This window comes from Tursiops truncatus, chromosome 2 (genome assembly GCF_011762595.2).
Source record: "Tursiops truncatus isolate mTurTru1 chromosome 2, mTurTru1.mat.Y, whole genome shotgun sequence".
Taxonomy (NCBI): Eukaryota; Metazoa; Chordata; class Mammalia; order Artiodactyla; family Delphinidae; genus Tursiops; species Tursiops truncatus.
This window is the reverse complement of record NC_047035.1, coordinates 85,666,187-85,682,746: the sequence shown is the minus strand read 5'-3', so window position 1 is coordinate 85,682,746 and position 16,560 is coordinate 85,666,187. Positions and strand designations below refer to the sequence as shown.

General features: G+C 37.1%; 1 protein-coding gene across 3 annotated transcripts in view; it reads left to right on the top strand.

The window, feature by feature from the left end:
• TTBK2 (tau tubulin kinase 2) overlaps positions 1-16,560 on the top strand; it is a 144,936-nt gene that overhangs the window by 23,064 nt on the left and 105,312 nt on the right. For all 3 annotated transcript variants that reach the window (XM_019935369.3, XM_073800833.1, XM_073800834.1), the window contains exon 2: positions 11,498-11,633. In XM_019935369.3, coding sequence (XP_019790928.1) covers positions 11,565-11,633 — 69 coding nt within the window. In that variant the 5' untranslated portion in view covers positions 11,498-11,564. The remainder of the gene's footprint in view (positions 1-11,497; positions 11,634-16,560) is intronic.

Here is a 16,560-nt window from a genome sequence, read left to right as displayed (position 1 = left end):
AGTTATTGTATTTGTTCATCTCTGTTTGTTTGTTCTTTAATTCTTCCAGGTCTTTGTTAAACATTTCTTGCATCTTCTTGATCTTTGCCTCCATTCTTTTTCCAAGGTCCTGGATCCTCTTCACTATCATTATTCTGAATTCTTTTTCTGGAAGGTTGCCTATCTCCACTTCATTTAGTTGTTTTTCTGGGGTTTTATCTTGTTCCTTCATCTGGTACATAGCCCTCTGCCTTTTCATCTTGTGTATCTTTCTGTGAATGTGGTTTTTGTTCCACAGGCTGCAGGATTGTATTCTTCTTGCTTCTTCTGTCTGCCCTCTGGTGGATGAGGCTATCTAAGAGGCTTGTGCAGGTTTCCTGATGGGAGGGACTGGTGGTTGGTAGAGCTGGGTGTTGCTCTGGTGGGCAGAGCTTAGTAAAACTTTAATCTGCTTGACTGTTGTTGGGTGGGGCTGGGTTCCCTCCCTCTTGGTTGTTTGCCCTGAGGCAACCCAACACTGGAGCCTACCTGGGCTCTTTGGTGGGGCTAATGGCAGACTCTGGTAGGGCTCACGCCAAGGAGTACTTACTAGAACTTTGCTGCTAGTGTTCTTGTCCCCATGGTGAGCCACAGCCACCCCCCGCCTCTGCAGGAGACCCCCCAACACTAGCAGGTAGGTCTGGTTCGGTCTCCTATGGGGTCACTGCTCCTTCCCCTGGGTCCCAGTGCACACACTACTTTGTGGGTGCCCTCCAAGACTGAAGTCTGTTTCCCCTAGTCCTGTCGAAGTCCTGCAATCAAATCCCACTATCCTTCAAAGTCTGATTCTCTAGGAATTCCTTCTCCCATTGCCAGACCCCCAGGTTGGGAAGCCTGACGTGGGGCTCAGAACCTTCACTCCAGTGGGTGGACTTCTGTGGTATAAGTGTTTTCCAGTCTGTGAGTCACTCACCCAGCAGTTATGGGATTTGATTTCGGTGTGATTGTGCCCCTCCTACCATCTCATTGTGGCTTCTCCTTTGTCTTTGGATGTGGGGTATCTTTTTGGTTAGTTCCAGTGTCTTCCTGTCGATGATTGTCCAGCAGCTAGTTGTGATTCTGATGTTCTCACAAGAGGGAGTGAGAGCATGTTCTTCTACTCCGCCATCTTGGTTCCAGTGGTACATCAGGTGTTTTAAATGCATTTTCAGCTTAGATATTTTCAACTTAATGATGAGGTGTAACCCCATCCATCAGAAATCGAGGAAGATTTGTATAGGTACTCCAGCTTTATGTGGTATACCTTTTCCTATTCCTTTGCTTTTTAAATTCATGAATAAGTTTATTTATAATGATATTTATATAATAAAAGCAAAACACATGAAACTCAGAAGTTCTCAAAGAAACTGAAGTATAATAATAAAAAGCAATGTAGACTGACAGGCAAGAATTTAAAGATTTAATAAACAGTTGAATATGAAATAGACATCCTTACTTCTAAATTCTACTTTGTCACTCACACTGAATTATATTTGAACAACGGCTCTCTGTTCAGGAGGTCCTGTACTGGAAATTCTGGAAACTGGTAAATTACTTTTTAATAAGAGTTTAAAGTTAATGATGTATATAAAGAAACAAAATTGAGTTATTTGTAGTGAGGTGGATGAACCTAGTGTCTGTCATACAGAGTGAAGTGAATCAGAAAGAAAAACAAATACCACGTGCTAATACATATATATGGTACCTAAAAAAAAAAAAAAGAAGGGTTCTGAAGAACCTAGGGGCAGGAAAGGAATAAAGACACAGATGTAGCGAATGGACTTGAGGACACAGGGAGTTGGAAGGGTAAGCTGGGGCGAAGTGAGAGAGTGGCATGGACATATATACACTACCAAATGTAAAATAGATAGGTAGTGGGAAGCAGCCGCGTAGCACAGGGAGATAAGCTTGGTGCTTTGTAACCACCTAGAGGGGTGGGATAGGGAGGGTGGGAGGGAGACACAAGAAGGAGGAGATATGGGGATATATGTATATGTATAGCTGATTCACTTTGTTATAAAGCAGAAACTAACACACCATTGTAAAGCAATTACACTCCAATAAAGATGTTTTAAAAATATTTAAAAAATAAAGTTAATGATGTATTACCATGTTGTACCTAATGCTGCCTTAATATGAAGTCACATTCAGTATGCTTTGAAGTGAAATATCTGTAAATTAATCTCTTCTGCCAGGCTACAAAAATGTCACCAACATTTTGGTGATGCATGCTTATGTGTTAGGATTGAACTGTTTAGGAGGGTAAAGAGAACTGGAGCAGAAGTGAGCATACCTTTGTTTTTAACCTACGTATCCCATTATTTTTGAAGTGAGTTTCTTATAGAAAGCATAACTCATCTTCATGATCTCTCTCTTTCAGTGGTGTGTTTAGGCCGTTTATATTTAAAGTGATTACAGATATATTTGGATTTAGGCCAACCATTTTATTATTTGTTTTATGTTGATGCGCTCTGTTTTTGTTCTCCTGTTTCTCCTTTCTTAGCTTCTTTTGGATTATCTTAACATGTCTTGGTATTCCACTTTATTTCCTGTTTTTTGCTTTTTATTATATCTTTTTTGTATAGTTTTTTAAAGAATTATTTATTTATTTGGCTGTGTTCGGTCTTAGTTACAGCCGTAGGATCTTCATTGTGTCATGCTGGTTCTTCGTTGTGGCAAGCGGGATCTTTAGTTGGGGCATGTGAGATCTAGTTCCCTGACGAGGGATTGAACCTGGGCCCCCTGCATTGGGAGTGCGGAGTCTTAACCAGTGGACCACCAGAGAAGTCCCTGTATAGTTTTTTTTGAATGGTTGCTCTAGTGTTTACAATATACCTACTTAATTTTTCACAGTCTACTAGAATTATTATATCACCACTTCAGGTAGAATGCAAAAGCCTAATAACCATCATATAGGTCTCTTTACCATTCTAGCTTTTTTTTGTAGTTATCTTATGAGTTATATCTATATACATTGGAAATCCTTTCAGATAGTGTTATAATTTTTGCTCTTAACTTGCAAGCATATTTTGAAAAAGTCAAGAGGAGGTTAGTCTATTATGTTTACCTAGATTTCTGTTGTTCTTCATTCATTCCTGTTATTCCAAGTTTCCCTCTGTTATAATTTCCTTTTTCTCAGAAGAAATTTCTTTGGTAATTTACCATACAGCAGCTCTGCTTACAATACATAATTTTCTTTTCTCTGAGATTGTCCTTATCCCTCAAGGATGTTTTCTCTGGGTACAGAATTCTGGTTGACAGTGCTTTACTTTCAGTACTTTAAAAATGTTTTTCTGTTTCTTGCTGACCTCCATGGTTTATAATGAGAAAGTCACAGTCAATTGAATTATTGTCCCCAGTAAGTAATGTATCATTTTTCTCTGGCTGTTCTTAAGAGTTTTTCTTTGTGTTTAATTTTCAACAGTTTGGTTATGATGTGTTTGTGAATGGATTTTTTTTGTGCATGTCCTGTTAATTAAGGTTCTTCAATCAATTGTTTTATGTCTTTTGCAAAACTTGAGATGTTTTAGCCATTATTTTAAAAATATTTTTCCTGCCCTACACTTTTTCCTCTCTTGACATGACTGTGATGAGTTGAATGTTAGAATTTTTGATATTGTCCTGCTGGTCCCTGGGGTCTGTGTTCATTTATAAAATTATTTTCTGTTTTTTTAATTTCTGTATATTTATCTTCAAGTTTACTGACTCTTCTGACACTTCCATTCTTCTGTTGACTCTAGTAACATTTAAAATTTTCTGTTATTTTTCCCTTCTAAAATTGTTGTTTATGTCTTCTATATCTTTACTGAGACTTTATCTTTCTGTTCATTTCTAGGACTTTATATATCTTTCTATTTATTCCTTCACTTCTTGGAGCATTTTTATAGTAGCTGCTTTAATGTCTTTGATAAGTCCCAGATCTCTGTCATCTTGGCATTTACATCTGCTGATTTGTCCTTTCACATGTAAGTTGAGATTTTCCTGGTTCTTTGTATATTTGGTAGTTTTGGATTGTGTCCTTGTTATTTAAAAAATTATGAGACTTGAGTCTTATTTAAATTCTGCAGAGAATGTTGATATTTTAAAAATTTGACCACCTAGTTGTGTTGAGGTTGCACATTCTAAGTAGCCTTCCAGGTATTTTGTTTTTAATATTAGTTCGGTTTTTAAAGCCTTTGAAATAATACTCAGATCTGTCCCAGATGTATACCAGTGGTGGTAAGTCTGGCACCTGGACAGTGAGTCTAAGCCTTAGTTCAGTTCTCAAAGTTAGTGGTATGCTGTTCAATGTCATATCTTTTAGTGATGCTAAATGTAATCTGTAAGTGTAAGTATTACCGGTTTCATTCATTCATTATTAAGTTCTAAATCAACCAACCTTTCACCTAAGAGTTTTGTCAGCCATTCATAACCACTGCCTACATTATTTCATTAGGTGTTGCAGAATGGTGAATTTTTAATTCTGTGACTATCAACTATTTGGTTTCTTTGAAATACAGTTACTACTACAGGAAAGGCAGGGTAAATGCTTGACTTATTTTCCTTTTATTTATATTCAGAATAATGAATTAGTACACTAGCAATTGTTTGTAGTGTCTACTGAATTGTTTTTGAATATCATTATGAATTTATGGGTTATTATATATTTCATGTGTTTCAGTTATTGCAGTCATTATCCTTTTATTTTAATTTCCTTATTTATTTATTTTTAATTTTGGCCATGACTCATGGCTTACCAGATCTCAGTTCCCTGACCAGGGATTGAACCTGGGCCACGGCAGTGAAAGTGCCGAATCCTAACCACTAGACCACCTGGGAACTCCCTCATTATTCTTTAGATGTCAATTTTCTCACTTCAAACCATTGTGAGCCCGTTCCACTTAGCTCCTGTGTCCTTTTGACTTGACTCCATTATCTTGAACAAAGTTGGATTCACCATGAGGATAATGAAGCTTAAACTTCAGGGTTCTTTATTTCCATTGGCTTCTTTCAAAGCTTTGGGAGCAAAGTTTTAGTAATTGGTCATATGTAAAATTTGCAAAAGTAAGATTTTTAAGATAGAGGCCTCACTTAATATAAATTCCAGGCCCCATAAACCCTGGATCTGTCCCAAGTCTTTGGTATATTCCCTGCTTTCAAGCACAGCAAGATTCTAGGCTCATCTTTTATATTTCCTGCCCCAGTTTTAGAAATAGCCATTTTTCCAAGGAGCTTTTCTTTTTTTGAGGGAAATGGTATTTGGAACTTTCAGTTTGGATACTAGAGATGCTTAATCTATTGGGCTGCATTGCTTCTAGGACTTCTCGATGGTTAGGCTTGTGAAATACGTGTTTAAATAAAGATCATATTTTTTTCATGTTTTCTTCAATGTCAGATTTCAGGATTTTTACTTGACCTCTTTGACTTTTATATTTGTATCTCTTTATACTGAAAATGTTGACTCTTAGTGATTTAATATAATCACTTATTTGCTGTGTCTTGCAGTATACCTATAATAGTTTTTAAATAACAGAATTGATATTATTTCTAATGACAAAACTACTAAATGAAGTTTTAAGATTTCTTTGTTGTTCTTTTATTCCTTAAGCTATATCCCACTAGGGGTATACAATCAAAATACTGTATTTTAAAGCCACTTGAATTATTTTCTGTGTGATAATGTCACATACTTGGTATGCAGTGGGTTCTTGGTTTCAGTTTGTTTTAGATTTTTAGAGATTGTACTCCTTTCATTTTTAGTATCTTTTTTAAAATTTATTTTGTCTTTTAATTGTCTTGAAGGAAGAGGTCACCACTCAGTGTCAACAAAACGCTAAATTTATTGGTCTCCATTCAGGGGAGAGTTGTGAAGCTTAGAGTTCAGGGATTGGTGAAGTGGGAGTGTTTAGGAAGTAGTTGAATTTTTGATAAACAGATGTGGCTATGGACTGTGGCTGTTACTGACTGGTTGACTTTCTGAAGTGTGGTCGCTAATATGAAGCTGTCATTGATAGACTGGGATGAGTTTGAAGCTAGTTCTGATGATTACTTTGTTGCTATGGTCCTTTCCTGAATTTGGAGTATAGGAGTTTTTTGTTTTGTTTTGTTTTGATTTTTTTTTTTTTTTTTTTTTGCGGTACGCAGGCCTCTCGCTGTTGTGGCCTCTCCCGTTGCGGAGCACAGGCTGCGGATGCGCAGGCTCAGCGGCCATGGCTCACAGGCCCAGCCGCTCCGCGGCATGTGGGATCTTCCTGGACCGGGGCACGAACCTGCGTCCCCTGCATCGACAGGCGGACTCTCAACCACTGCGCCACCAGGGAAGCCCTAGGAGTTTTTTTTCTTGTATGTAAAACAATGATTTTTGTTCCAAAATGAAAACTATATCACAAGATATATTCTTAGAAGTCTGACTTTTATCCTTATCCCCTCCATCCTGTTTCCTCCTTTCTTTTGGGCAAAGGTTGGCAAGCAATAGTCTGCAGGCCAAATTTGGCCACCCATCTCTTTTTGTAAGTAAATTTTTGTTGGAACACATACTCTTTTGTTTATGTATTGTCTATGTCTTCTTTTATTTTAAAATGGCAGAGCTGAGTAGGCATGACAGAGATTATGTAGCTTATAAAGACTGAAATATTTATTATTTGGCCCTTTACTGAAAAAAATTTATTGATCTCTGCTATCGTTTTCATCACTTTTTGGCTTTTCCTTTTTTTAAAATAATAAAAGCAAATATGTTAATATACTTAACATTTACCTTCCTTTTACAGAAAAGTAGTATGCTTTAAACACGTCACTGCATCTTATTTTTTTTCACTTAACAATATATCCTGAAAATCACTCTGTGTCAATATATCTCTAATTCCTGGACTAGTACTCTGTTACATAAGTGAATCATTTTACGTTCAACCAATCCCCTATTGAGTGACTGTTAGTTTTTTCCCTAGCCTTTTGTAATTATAAATAATGTTATAGTGAAAAGGCTTGTGAAGAAGTCATTTCACATGTTTTTGCCATTGTACCTTTGGAATAGGTTCCTTGAAGTGGAATTGCTGGATTAGAGTTTAAATATAAATTATTTTATTATGCTGAATATTACCATATTCTCCTCCATGGGGCCCATACTTTTTTTTTTTTTTTACTGTGATAAAGAACACATAACATAAAATTTACCATCTTAATCATTTTTAAGTATACAGTCAGTAGTGTTAAGTATATTCACATTGTTTCAAAACAGATTTCTAGAACTTTTTCATCTTGCAAAACTAAAATTCTATACCAATTGAAAAACAATGCCCCCTTCCCCCTCCCCCCTCCTGCCTCTAGTAACCACAATTCTTCTTTCTGTTTCCATGATTTTGACTGCTCTGGATAGCTCATATAAATAGAATCATAAAGAGTATTTGTCATTTTGTGACTGGCTTTATCACTCAGCCAGGTTCATTCATGTTGTAGCACGTGATGGGATTTCCTTTTTAAAGGCTGAATAATATTCCATTGTGTGTATATTCCACATTTTCTTTATCTGTTCAACTGCAGATGGACGTGTGGGCTGCTTCCACCTTTTGGCTATTGTGAAGAACGCTGCTGTGGTCTTGAGTGTACAAATATATTTGTCTGAGTTCTTGCTTTCAGTTTTTGAGGGTATATACCCAGAAGTGGAATTGCTGAATCATATGGCAATTGATTGTTTAATTTTTTTAGCAACTGCCATACTGTTTTTCATAGTGACTGCATCATTTTATATCCCCATGCACAGTGTACAAGAGTTCCAGTTTCTCCACATCCTTGTCAGCACTTATTATTTTCTTCTTTTAATAGTAGCCATCCTAGTGGGTATGAGGTGATTTTTCAGATGGTTTTGATTTGTCGTTCTCTAGATTTTGAGCATTTTTTTCATGTGCTTTTTGGCTATTTGTATATCTTCTTTGGAGGACTGTTTATTCAGGCTGTTTGCCCATTTTTAAATTGAATTATTTGATTTTTGTTTTGTTGAATTATTCTTTATCTGTTCTGGGTATTAACCACGTATCAGATATATAGTTTGCAATTATTTTCCCCAATTTCATAGGTTGTCTTTTAGCATATAAAATTTAAAAAATTTTGACAGAGTCCAATTTATCATTTTCTTTGGTTTGCTGTGCTTTAGGTGTCATACCTAAGAAATCATTGCTTAATCCAAGGTCAGTGAAGATTTATGACTGTGATTTCTTTTAAGACTTTTATAGTTTTAGCTTTTACATTTAGGTCTTTGATCCATTTCGAGTTAATTTTTGTGTATGATGTTAGGTAGGGGTACAAATTCGTTCTTTTGCATGTGGATATTTACTTGTCCCAGCCCCATTTGTTAAAACAAACTCTAGATCTTTTTAATCTATGCATCTCTTGTTTTTTACTTTTAATGTAGAATATTGCAGTTATGCCTAGAAACAGTATAATGGATTTACATATACCCATCATACAAAAATTATAAAAATTCTGTCATTCTTACCTCATTTGATCTTCTACCCCCAAAACAATAACTCTTTTTCCCCTTAGAGTGCTTTAAGGCAAATCTAAGACCTTTTATCACTTTGTACATTAGTAGTTTATGTATCTCTTACAGAGAAAGACTTTATAAACATAACTACACTACTATTATTACACCCTACAAAATTACCAATTATGCCTTACCCAGTACTTGCTTAATTTTATCTGATTGCTAGTTGCTGCCTTAGGTTGATACATATCTTGTTTCTTATAATGTGCAGTGTAAAGCTTTTTTATTTTACATGCCATTTGTCTTGGGTCATTTTGTCATTTATATGGGTCATTTTGTTCTTTAGGATCTCCATAATCACGGATTTAGCTCATTGTATCTTCATGTTGTCATTTAACATGTACTTTGATCCCCCTTATTTTTATAAACATATAATTAAATCTAGAAGCTTGATTAGATTTAGAGGTGTTTTGTTTGTTTTAAGGCAAGAGACTTCATAGGTGGTACTGAGAAAATTTTGTTGCATCTGTCAGGAAGCACTTCATGTTTCATTGTTCTACCTTTTAGTGATGTTAACGTTGATCATTGAGTTCAACTTGATCCTTCCATATTAAAGTTCTCCATCCACTTTTTACCTTATGGTTTTAGCAGCTATTGATGGTCATTGCCTAGATTCATTATTTAACCAGGGATTGGAAAATGGTGATTTTCGAATTCTATAATTTCTTCTGCACTTATTAGCTGTGACTATTCTCTAAGGAAAAAGTTGCCTTCATCATCTCTTTGATTTCCCCGAAATACTGTTCACGTCAGAAAGGCAGGATAAATGCTTGATTCTTTCTATTTATTTGACAATTTTCAGAATAATGAGTTGTGCCTTAGCAACCTCCAAAATTCTTTTTTCTTTTTTGAGTGTCATTATGAACTCATGAGTGTTTATTTTTTAAATTAATTTATTTTTTATAAATTTATTTTTATTTATTTATTTTTGGCTGCGTTGGGTCTTCATTGCTGTGCGTGGGCTTTGTCTAGTTGCGGCGAGCGGGGGCTACTCTTCATTGCAGTGCATGGCCTTCTCAGTGCAGTGGACTCTCTTGTTGTGGAGCACGGGCTCTCTTGTTGTGGAGCACAGGCTCTAGGTGCACAGGCTTCAGTAGTTATGGCACGCGGGCTCAGTAGTTGTGTCTTGTGGGCTCTAGAGCGCAGGCTCAGTAGTTGTGGCGCATGGGCTTAGTTGCTCCATGGCATGTGGGATCTTCCCAGGCCAGGGCTTGAACCCGTGTCCCCTTCTTTGGCAGGTGGATTCTTAACCACTGCACCACCAGGGAAGTCCGTTTATGTTTTTGATGTTTTTCAATCACTGCAGTCACCATTCTTGTATCTGCTCAAATTGTTTCATCCTTGGCAAATGAGAATTCTTTCACTTATCTCTGAATTCCTTTTGGCATGTTAGTAGTAGTACTGTTAACATTTTTGCTTTCTGATTTGACAAGATGCCCCAAGTTCATTGTGCATAATTTCCTGTGCCAGACCAGGAATAAGCCATTTCTTCAAGGAGCTCTTATTTCTTTTAGTGGCATATGATGTTTAGACTTCACAATCTGGAGGCAGGGGTTCTCATTGCTACTGAGTTATCATTGCTTTTAAGCCTTTTCAGGCCAATCCTCATGCCAAATTTTCTATCATAATTTGATTGTCTGATACTTGTTACGTAGTTGATTCCTAGGGGCATTTCTTGGGAACAATATTCTTTGAGTTCTGTGTGTTCATAACTGTTTCCTTTAGCCTTGAAGGTTACTTTGGCTTGATAGAACACGCTTGGCTCACATTTCCCTGGATACTTAAATATGCAGTAAGCTGTTTGTGCCAATGTCTGTTCCCAGTCTGATTTTTTTTCCCCTTATGTATAATTTGGACTTTTCTGCACATACGTCCAGTGAAATTTTTTTCCCTTTAAAATTCAGTAGCTTTACTAGACTGTGTTTTGGCATTAACCTTCTTCTGAGTTGTTTTCCCAGATATGTAGTATACCATTTTAACCTGCAGGTTTAGTCCTTTTTTAATTTCCAGAAATTCTTGAATTATAGTGGCTAATATTTGTTCCATCTCATAGCTTTGGGGTTTTTATTGGCAGCCTTTTATAATATGTATTTTATATTTACTTTGTCTTTTATCACTTTTAATTTCTAAATTTCTTTTTAATTTTTTTCATTTTTCCCTTTATTTTTTCTCCCTTAATTTTATGTTGTTTTCGCTCATGTCTCTTCTACTTGAATCTTCATTTCTTTTCCTTTAATTTCTGTTCCTTTTCTGAATTTGCTCCGATTTCTTTTTATGTCTTTCTGTTGCCTAGGTCTCTCATTTATAAGGTTTTCTAATTATGATTTATGTTCTTTTAAATCTTCTTTTTCTTACTTTCCTTTAGTTTGTTCTGTAATTAGGTTACAGCATTATCTCCTTTAGGCCATATTTTTCTGCAGTATCTTCATTTTCTACAGATATGTTGTTCATGTTGTTATCCTTTTTTCTTACAATATCATTGTATTGGGTTTGATCAACAGACCTTTTCTGTGGCTCATGTTTATTTCCTATGCACTTTAAATGCATTTTGTAACATTAAAATTATATTAGCTCTGGTGATGTTAAGCTCTTAGTTGCAACCTATTAAACTGTAAGCTGTTGTAAATTAGGTACAATTTTTTTTTTCTTAGCAGTGTGTTGGACTAAGGATAGTAGTCTGTGTCAACTGCCATTGACACCATGCTTGTCCTGAGGTCTAGCAATCTCAGTTATTGTAAATTATATTTGTGTTATAATATAATGCTTCTTTAATGTGTGGCTATTTCACTGGACATCTGTAATGGAAAGATAAGTACTTTTTTTTTACATGTACTAAACAGATTTTAGAACTGAGTTTGTGGGGGTTTTCCCCTCTTTCCAGCAAAGCAACCTAATTAATGTATAGGATTAGTAGTGTTACTTGGTGCTGGAATGTTTATGTTAATTAGTTAGTCCTGATATGCTGCTGTGTTTCTTTTGTTTCAGGTTAAATGGAAACCACCCTTGGGAGCTGGATGCCTGTGTAGCCATTCTATCACATCAGTGAATTGCAATGAGTGGAGGAGGCGAGCAGCCGGATATCCTCAGTGTTGGAATCCTGGTCAAAGAAAGATGGAAAGTAGTGAGTATACATCAGGGAGAGAGAGGGGTGGGGGGGGAGGGGCTGCATACATATGAGCGGGTAACTTTTGGTATCTTGATAAAACCATTTCATTAGGAAATAATACATATATTGCTTATATGCCTAAAGCAGTTATTTTTGGTTCTTTTCCTATGATTAGGTTCTGTTTATGCCCTAATTCTTATTCTTGCTGCTTATAGGAGTAAATTTTCCTAAACTCTGATAGCTACTATTTTTTAAAAAATTTATTTATTCATTTATTTATTTTTGGCTGTGTTGGGTCTTTGTTGCCGCAGGAGGGCTTTCTCTAGTTGCGGCGAGTGGGAGCTACTCTTCGTTGCGCTGCACGGGCTTCTCATTGCGGTGGCTTGTCTTGTTGCAGAGCATGGGCTCTAGGTGCGCGGGCTTCAGTAGTTGTGGCACACGGGCTCAGTAGACGTGGATCTCAGGCTATAGAGTGCCGGCTCAGTAGTTGTGGCGCATGGGCTTAGTTGCTCCACAGCTTGTGGGATCTTCCCGGACCAGGGGTCAAACCTGTGTCCCCTGCACTGGCAGGTGGATTCTTAACCACTGCACCACCAGGGAAGTCCTCTGATAGCTACTATTGAGTAAGGTAAATAAAAGTATACTTAGGGAAAGAACAGTTGAAAAAAAAATACAGTACAGTGAACTGCCCTTTTTTATTTTTTAACATTTTATTAAGGAAAATTGTAAGTATACATTAAAATAGTGAGACTGTTATAAAGAACCTCCGGGTACCCATGCCCCAGCTTAAACAGTTATAGACTGATGGTCAATCTTGTTTCATCTCTTTAACCTCTCTCCCAGAATATTTTGAAGCAAATATTTTACCTTAGCATTTCTCTCTATGCACTTCAGTATGTATCTCTAAAAGATAGACTTCTTCTTAAAATATAATCATAATATCATTATCACTTCTAGAAAAGCAATAATTTCTTAATATCATTAGTTATCCTTCCAACTTTCACATTTTCCTAATTGTTTTGTAAATTATTTTTAACAGTTGAATCAACCAAATCCAAGTAAAGTCTGGATATTGCAGTTGGTTTACATCACTTAAGTTTCGTTTAATTTCTAGGTTCCTTTTCATCTCTCTTTTTTGCCTTACAGTTTATTTATTAATGAAACTAGGTTATTTGCCTGTAGAATTTTGCACAGTTTGGATTTTTTCTATTGCTTCCATGTGGTGTTAACATGTTTCTCTGTCCCATGTATTTTATGTAAACAGTTAGTTATTTAGAGAGGCTTAATGGATCTGACCTCAGGTTTGTTTATTGAAGTAGGGGCATTTCTTTTTTCATAAAGGGTATTGTGAACTTTGGGTGGGAGGCATATAATGTCTTATTGCCCATCATTTTTTGTGATGTTAGCACTATTGATCATCATTGTCTAGGTCTGTTAATTCATTAGGGATTGCAGACTGGTGATAGTCTATCATTCCTTCATTTATTAGTTGAAGTACATCTATGAAGAGAAATTTCCTATCATTAACTATCTGACTACCCTGAGATACAATTTAAATAGGAATACAGGATAAATGCTTGATTCTTTTCTTAATTCACCAGTTTTCAAAATAATGAATTGGTTCCCTAGCATCTTCTAAAAGTGACCAATGAGGGCTTCCCTGGTGGTGCAGTGGTTGAGAGTCCACCTGCCGATGCAGGGGACATGGGTTCGTGCCCCGGTCCGGGAAGATCCCACATGCCGCGGAGCGGCTGGGCCCGTGAGCCATGGCCGCTGAGCCTGCGCATCCAGAGTCTGTGCTCCGCAACGGGAGAGGCCACAACAGTGAGAGGCCCGCGTACCGCAAATAAATAAATGAATAAATAAAAGTGACCAATGAAATTTTTAAAAATATAATTAAGAATTCATGGATTTAAGCATATTTAATGTGTTTCAGTCCACATTAGTTATCATTTTTATTGATTCTAGTTATCATTCTTATTGATGCGCAAATTGTCTCATTTGACTAAGGGGACATTCTTCAGGTTGTCTCCTGAGTGCTTTTAACACGATCCTAATAGTCTTTTGATGGCTTCCTTGCCCTAGACTTGGAATCTGCCATCTTTCCTCCTATGAAAGAAGCTATTTTTGTTTTAGATATATTTAAATATATTTTATGGCTATCCAGTCTTTGGTAACCAAAGTTTTTTTCCATTAGCAGGTTTAGCAAAGCTATTTAATAGTTTCCTTAGTCTATCAACAGATTGGAAAAAGAAGATTCTTCTTTTAGAAATAAAAATTTTGTTTCTATGGTACAGTGTTTTACTGATTAGGCAAATCAGTAGGCTTTGAAATTTTACTTGAGTAAATATAAGAAAAGAACCTTTTCATCATCATGGACTGGTGCAGGGAGATTCCAGCAATTGGTAATCTTTAATGTAAGTCAGGCACGAGTGTTTCTTTGGTGGGAGCTTTGTGTTAAGTGCTGTGGTGAAGTTTGGCTTTCTTCAGTAGACATATCAAAAGGTGACAAATGAAGCTACGTCTGGCATAGTTGCTTTGTCCTGATAATGAGAGCTAATAAATGTATGGAGCATGTCCCCCAAATTTGAGAGTCATAGTGGCATTTTTAGTAAAATATCACAGGCTCATTGTTAAGGATGGTGTTTTGGTTATCTATTGTTATATAACAACTGCATCAAAACTTAGAGGCTTAAAACAGTCATTTATTTTGCTCACAGTCTTGTGGATTAGGAATTTAAGAAGAATTTGCCTGGGTGGTTTGTCTCATAGCCATGTGGCACTAGCAGGTTTGGGGATTGGAAGGTCCACTTCCAGATGGCTTCTTTGGTGCCTGGGGTCCTTAGTTCCCTTACCGCCAAACTGGTGGCCCATTTTCTAGGACCTCTCTACAGGGCTATGGCTTCTCAGGATGGACACACTTTTTACATGGTGGCTGGCTCTTGAGAGTGTTGGTTAAAGTAGTCACAAGATCCACCCAGGTTTAAGAGGGTGGGGAAATGGACTGTGCCTCTTGATGGGGGAGTGGCGGAGTCACAGAAGAGCAAAAAGGATGGGCACTATTTTGTGGCCATCTTTAGGAAATACAGTCTGCCACAGTCTTACCTCTATTCTTTCCCTAGTCTGCATATCACCATCGTACTAAATTACCTCTGTCTCTTTGCCGTATAAACATTGGTGATGTCTTAGGGTTTTGTTAAGCTCAATAAAAAAAAAATTCATGCTCTATTATTGTTCAAATTATTTTATATGAATAGACCAAGGAGCAAAATCATTTATTTCAGGTTAGAATTTTTCTTCTGTTGTTTGGTAAGGTTCTTTGTGAGGTAAAAACATGAAGCCAACTCGCATCAGAGTCCATAATTAGAAAGATATCTCTTTAGTACTGTTTATGACTTTTTAGAGTTACACAGTCTTTGTTTAATGGACAAAATATAAATAATCATAAGATTATTATGATTGGGTCCCAGTCAGGGGTCAAAAAAGAGAATTTATTTAACTGAAATTAAGTTCTGGAACTTTTTTTAGTCCCAAACTCATATCAGAGTTTCTCGTGGTATCTCTTCCCATCACCAAACCAGAATAAGGAAGGATTATGGCTCATGTATACAAAGCAGCAAATAGTTATTTAGCAATAATTATATACTTACCACTTTGCCAAATGCTATGGGGGAAGTAAAAAATAGAAGGAGTGGCCCTCTCTTTGAAGAAGATTAGTTTCATTGTAGGGGGATAGGGCATTGACAATGGACAGTTAAACAGTATGAGTTGAAACACTGTATAGTGTATTAATACAGGTCATACCTGAGGTATTTATAGTAAAATGATTAATTAAGTGATTAAGCACATAATTCCTATAGAAATTTGGAAGAGATAAAGGAATCAACCTAGATGCAGAAATCAGTACAGACCGTGTGGGGAAAGAAGTAGGACTTGAGGTGAGGCCTCTGGGGTGGTTAAGATTTAGGACCCTGTGCCTCCAGTGATGACTTCCTACATTATATCACATCCTGGCTGCTTGATAACGTGCTAAGGAGAAGACTGAGTTTTAGGAAATGGAAGAAGGCTAATGGCATGCTGTATCTAGGTTGAAGTATATCACCTCCCCCCTCCCACCCCAGTTTCTCACAGCTCTACAGTTCCAGTGTCACTAGCTCTTCAGAACTTGCTTTTATTTTATTTTATTATTATTATTAGTTTTTTCTTTTGCGGTACGCGGGCCTCTCACTGTTGTGGCCTCTCCCGTTGCGGAGCACAGGCTCCGGGACGTACAGGCTCAGCGGCCATGGCTCACGGGCCCAGCCGCTCCGCGGCATGTGGGATCCTCCCGGACCGGGGCACGAACCCGTGTCCCCTGCATCGGCAGGCGGACTCTCAACCGCTACGCCACCAGGGAAGCCCTATTTTATTATTTTTTTTAAACTTTTTATTTTATATTGGAGTGTAGTTAATTAACATAGAACTTGCTTTTAATACTCAAAGATCCCGATATTCCCCAGTTAAGCTAACACATTTTATTAGGGAGAATATTAAGTGTTTGATGAAAGTATTTATTTATCTATCTATCTATCTATCTATCTGTCCCACGAGGCTTGCAGGGTCTTAGTTCCCCAACCAGGGATTGAACCCCAGGCCATGGCAATGAAAGCACCAGCCCCCAACCACTGGACTGCCAGGGAATTCCCTGATGAAAATATTTAATTTGATTAGAGTTTACTATTATTTGAGCGTATGGATATATAGTGAACACTGGGATAGTTTAGAACAGGAGCTGTTCTGTGGAGCCTGTTCAGTGCCTCAGAAAGGAGGGTAAATGGTGCTGAGAGGGCTGGGCTCTGGCTGCCCCTATCCCTTCTCCAACCTCCCCACATACATATCTCAATCAGGTTCCAGATAAGATTTCAGTTGGCAGAAAGATTTTATGGATTTAAAAAGTCTTCAA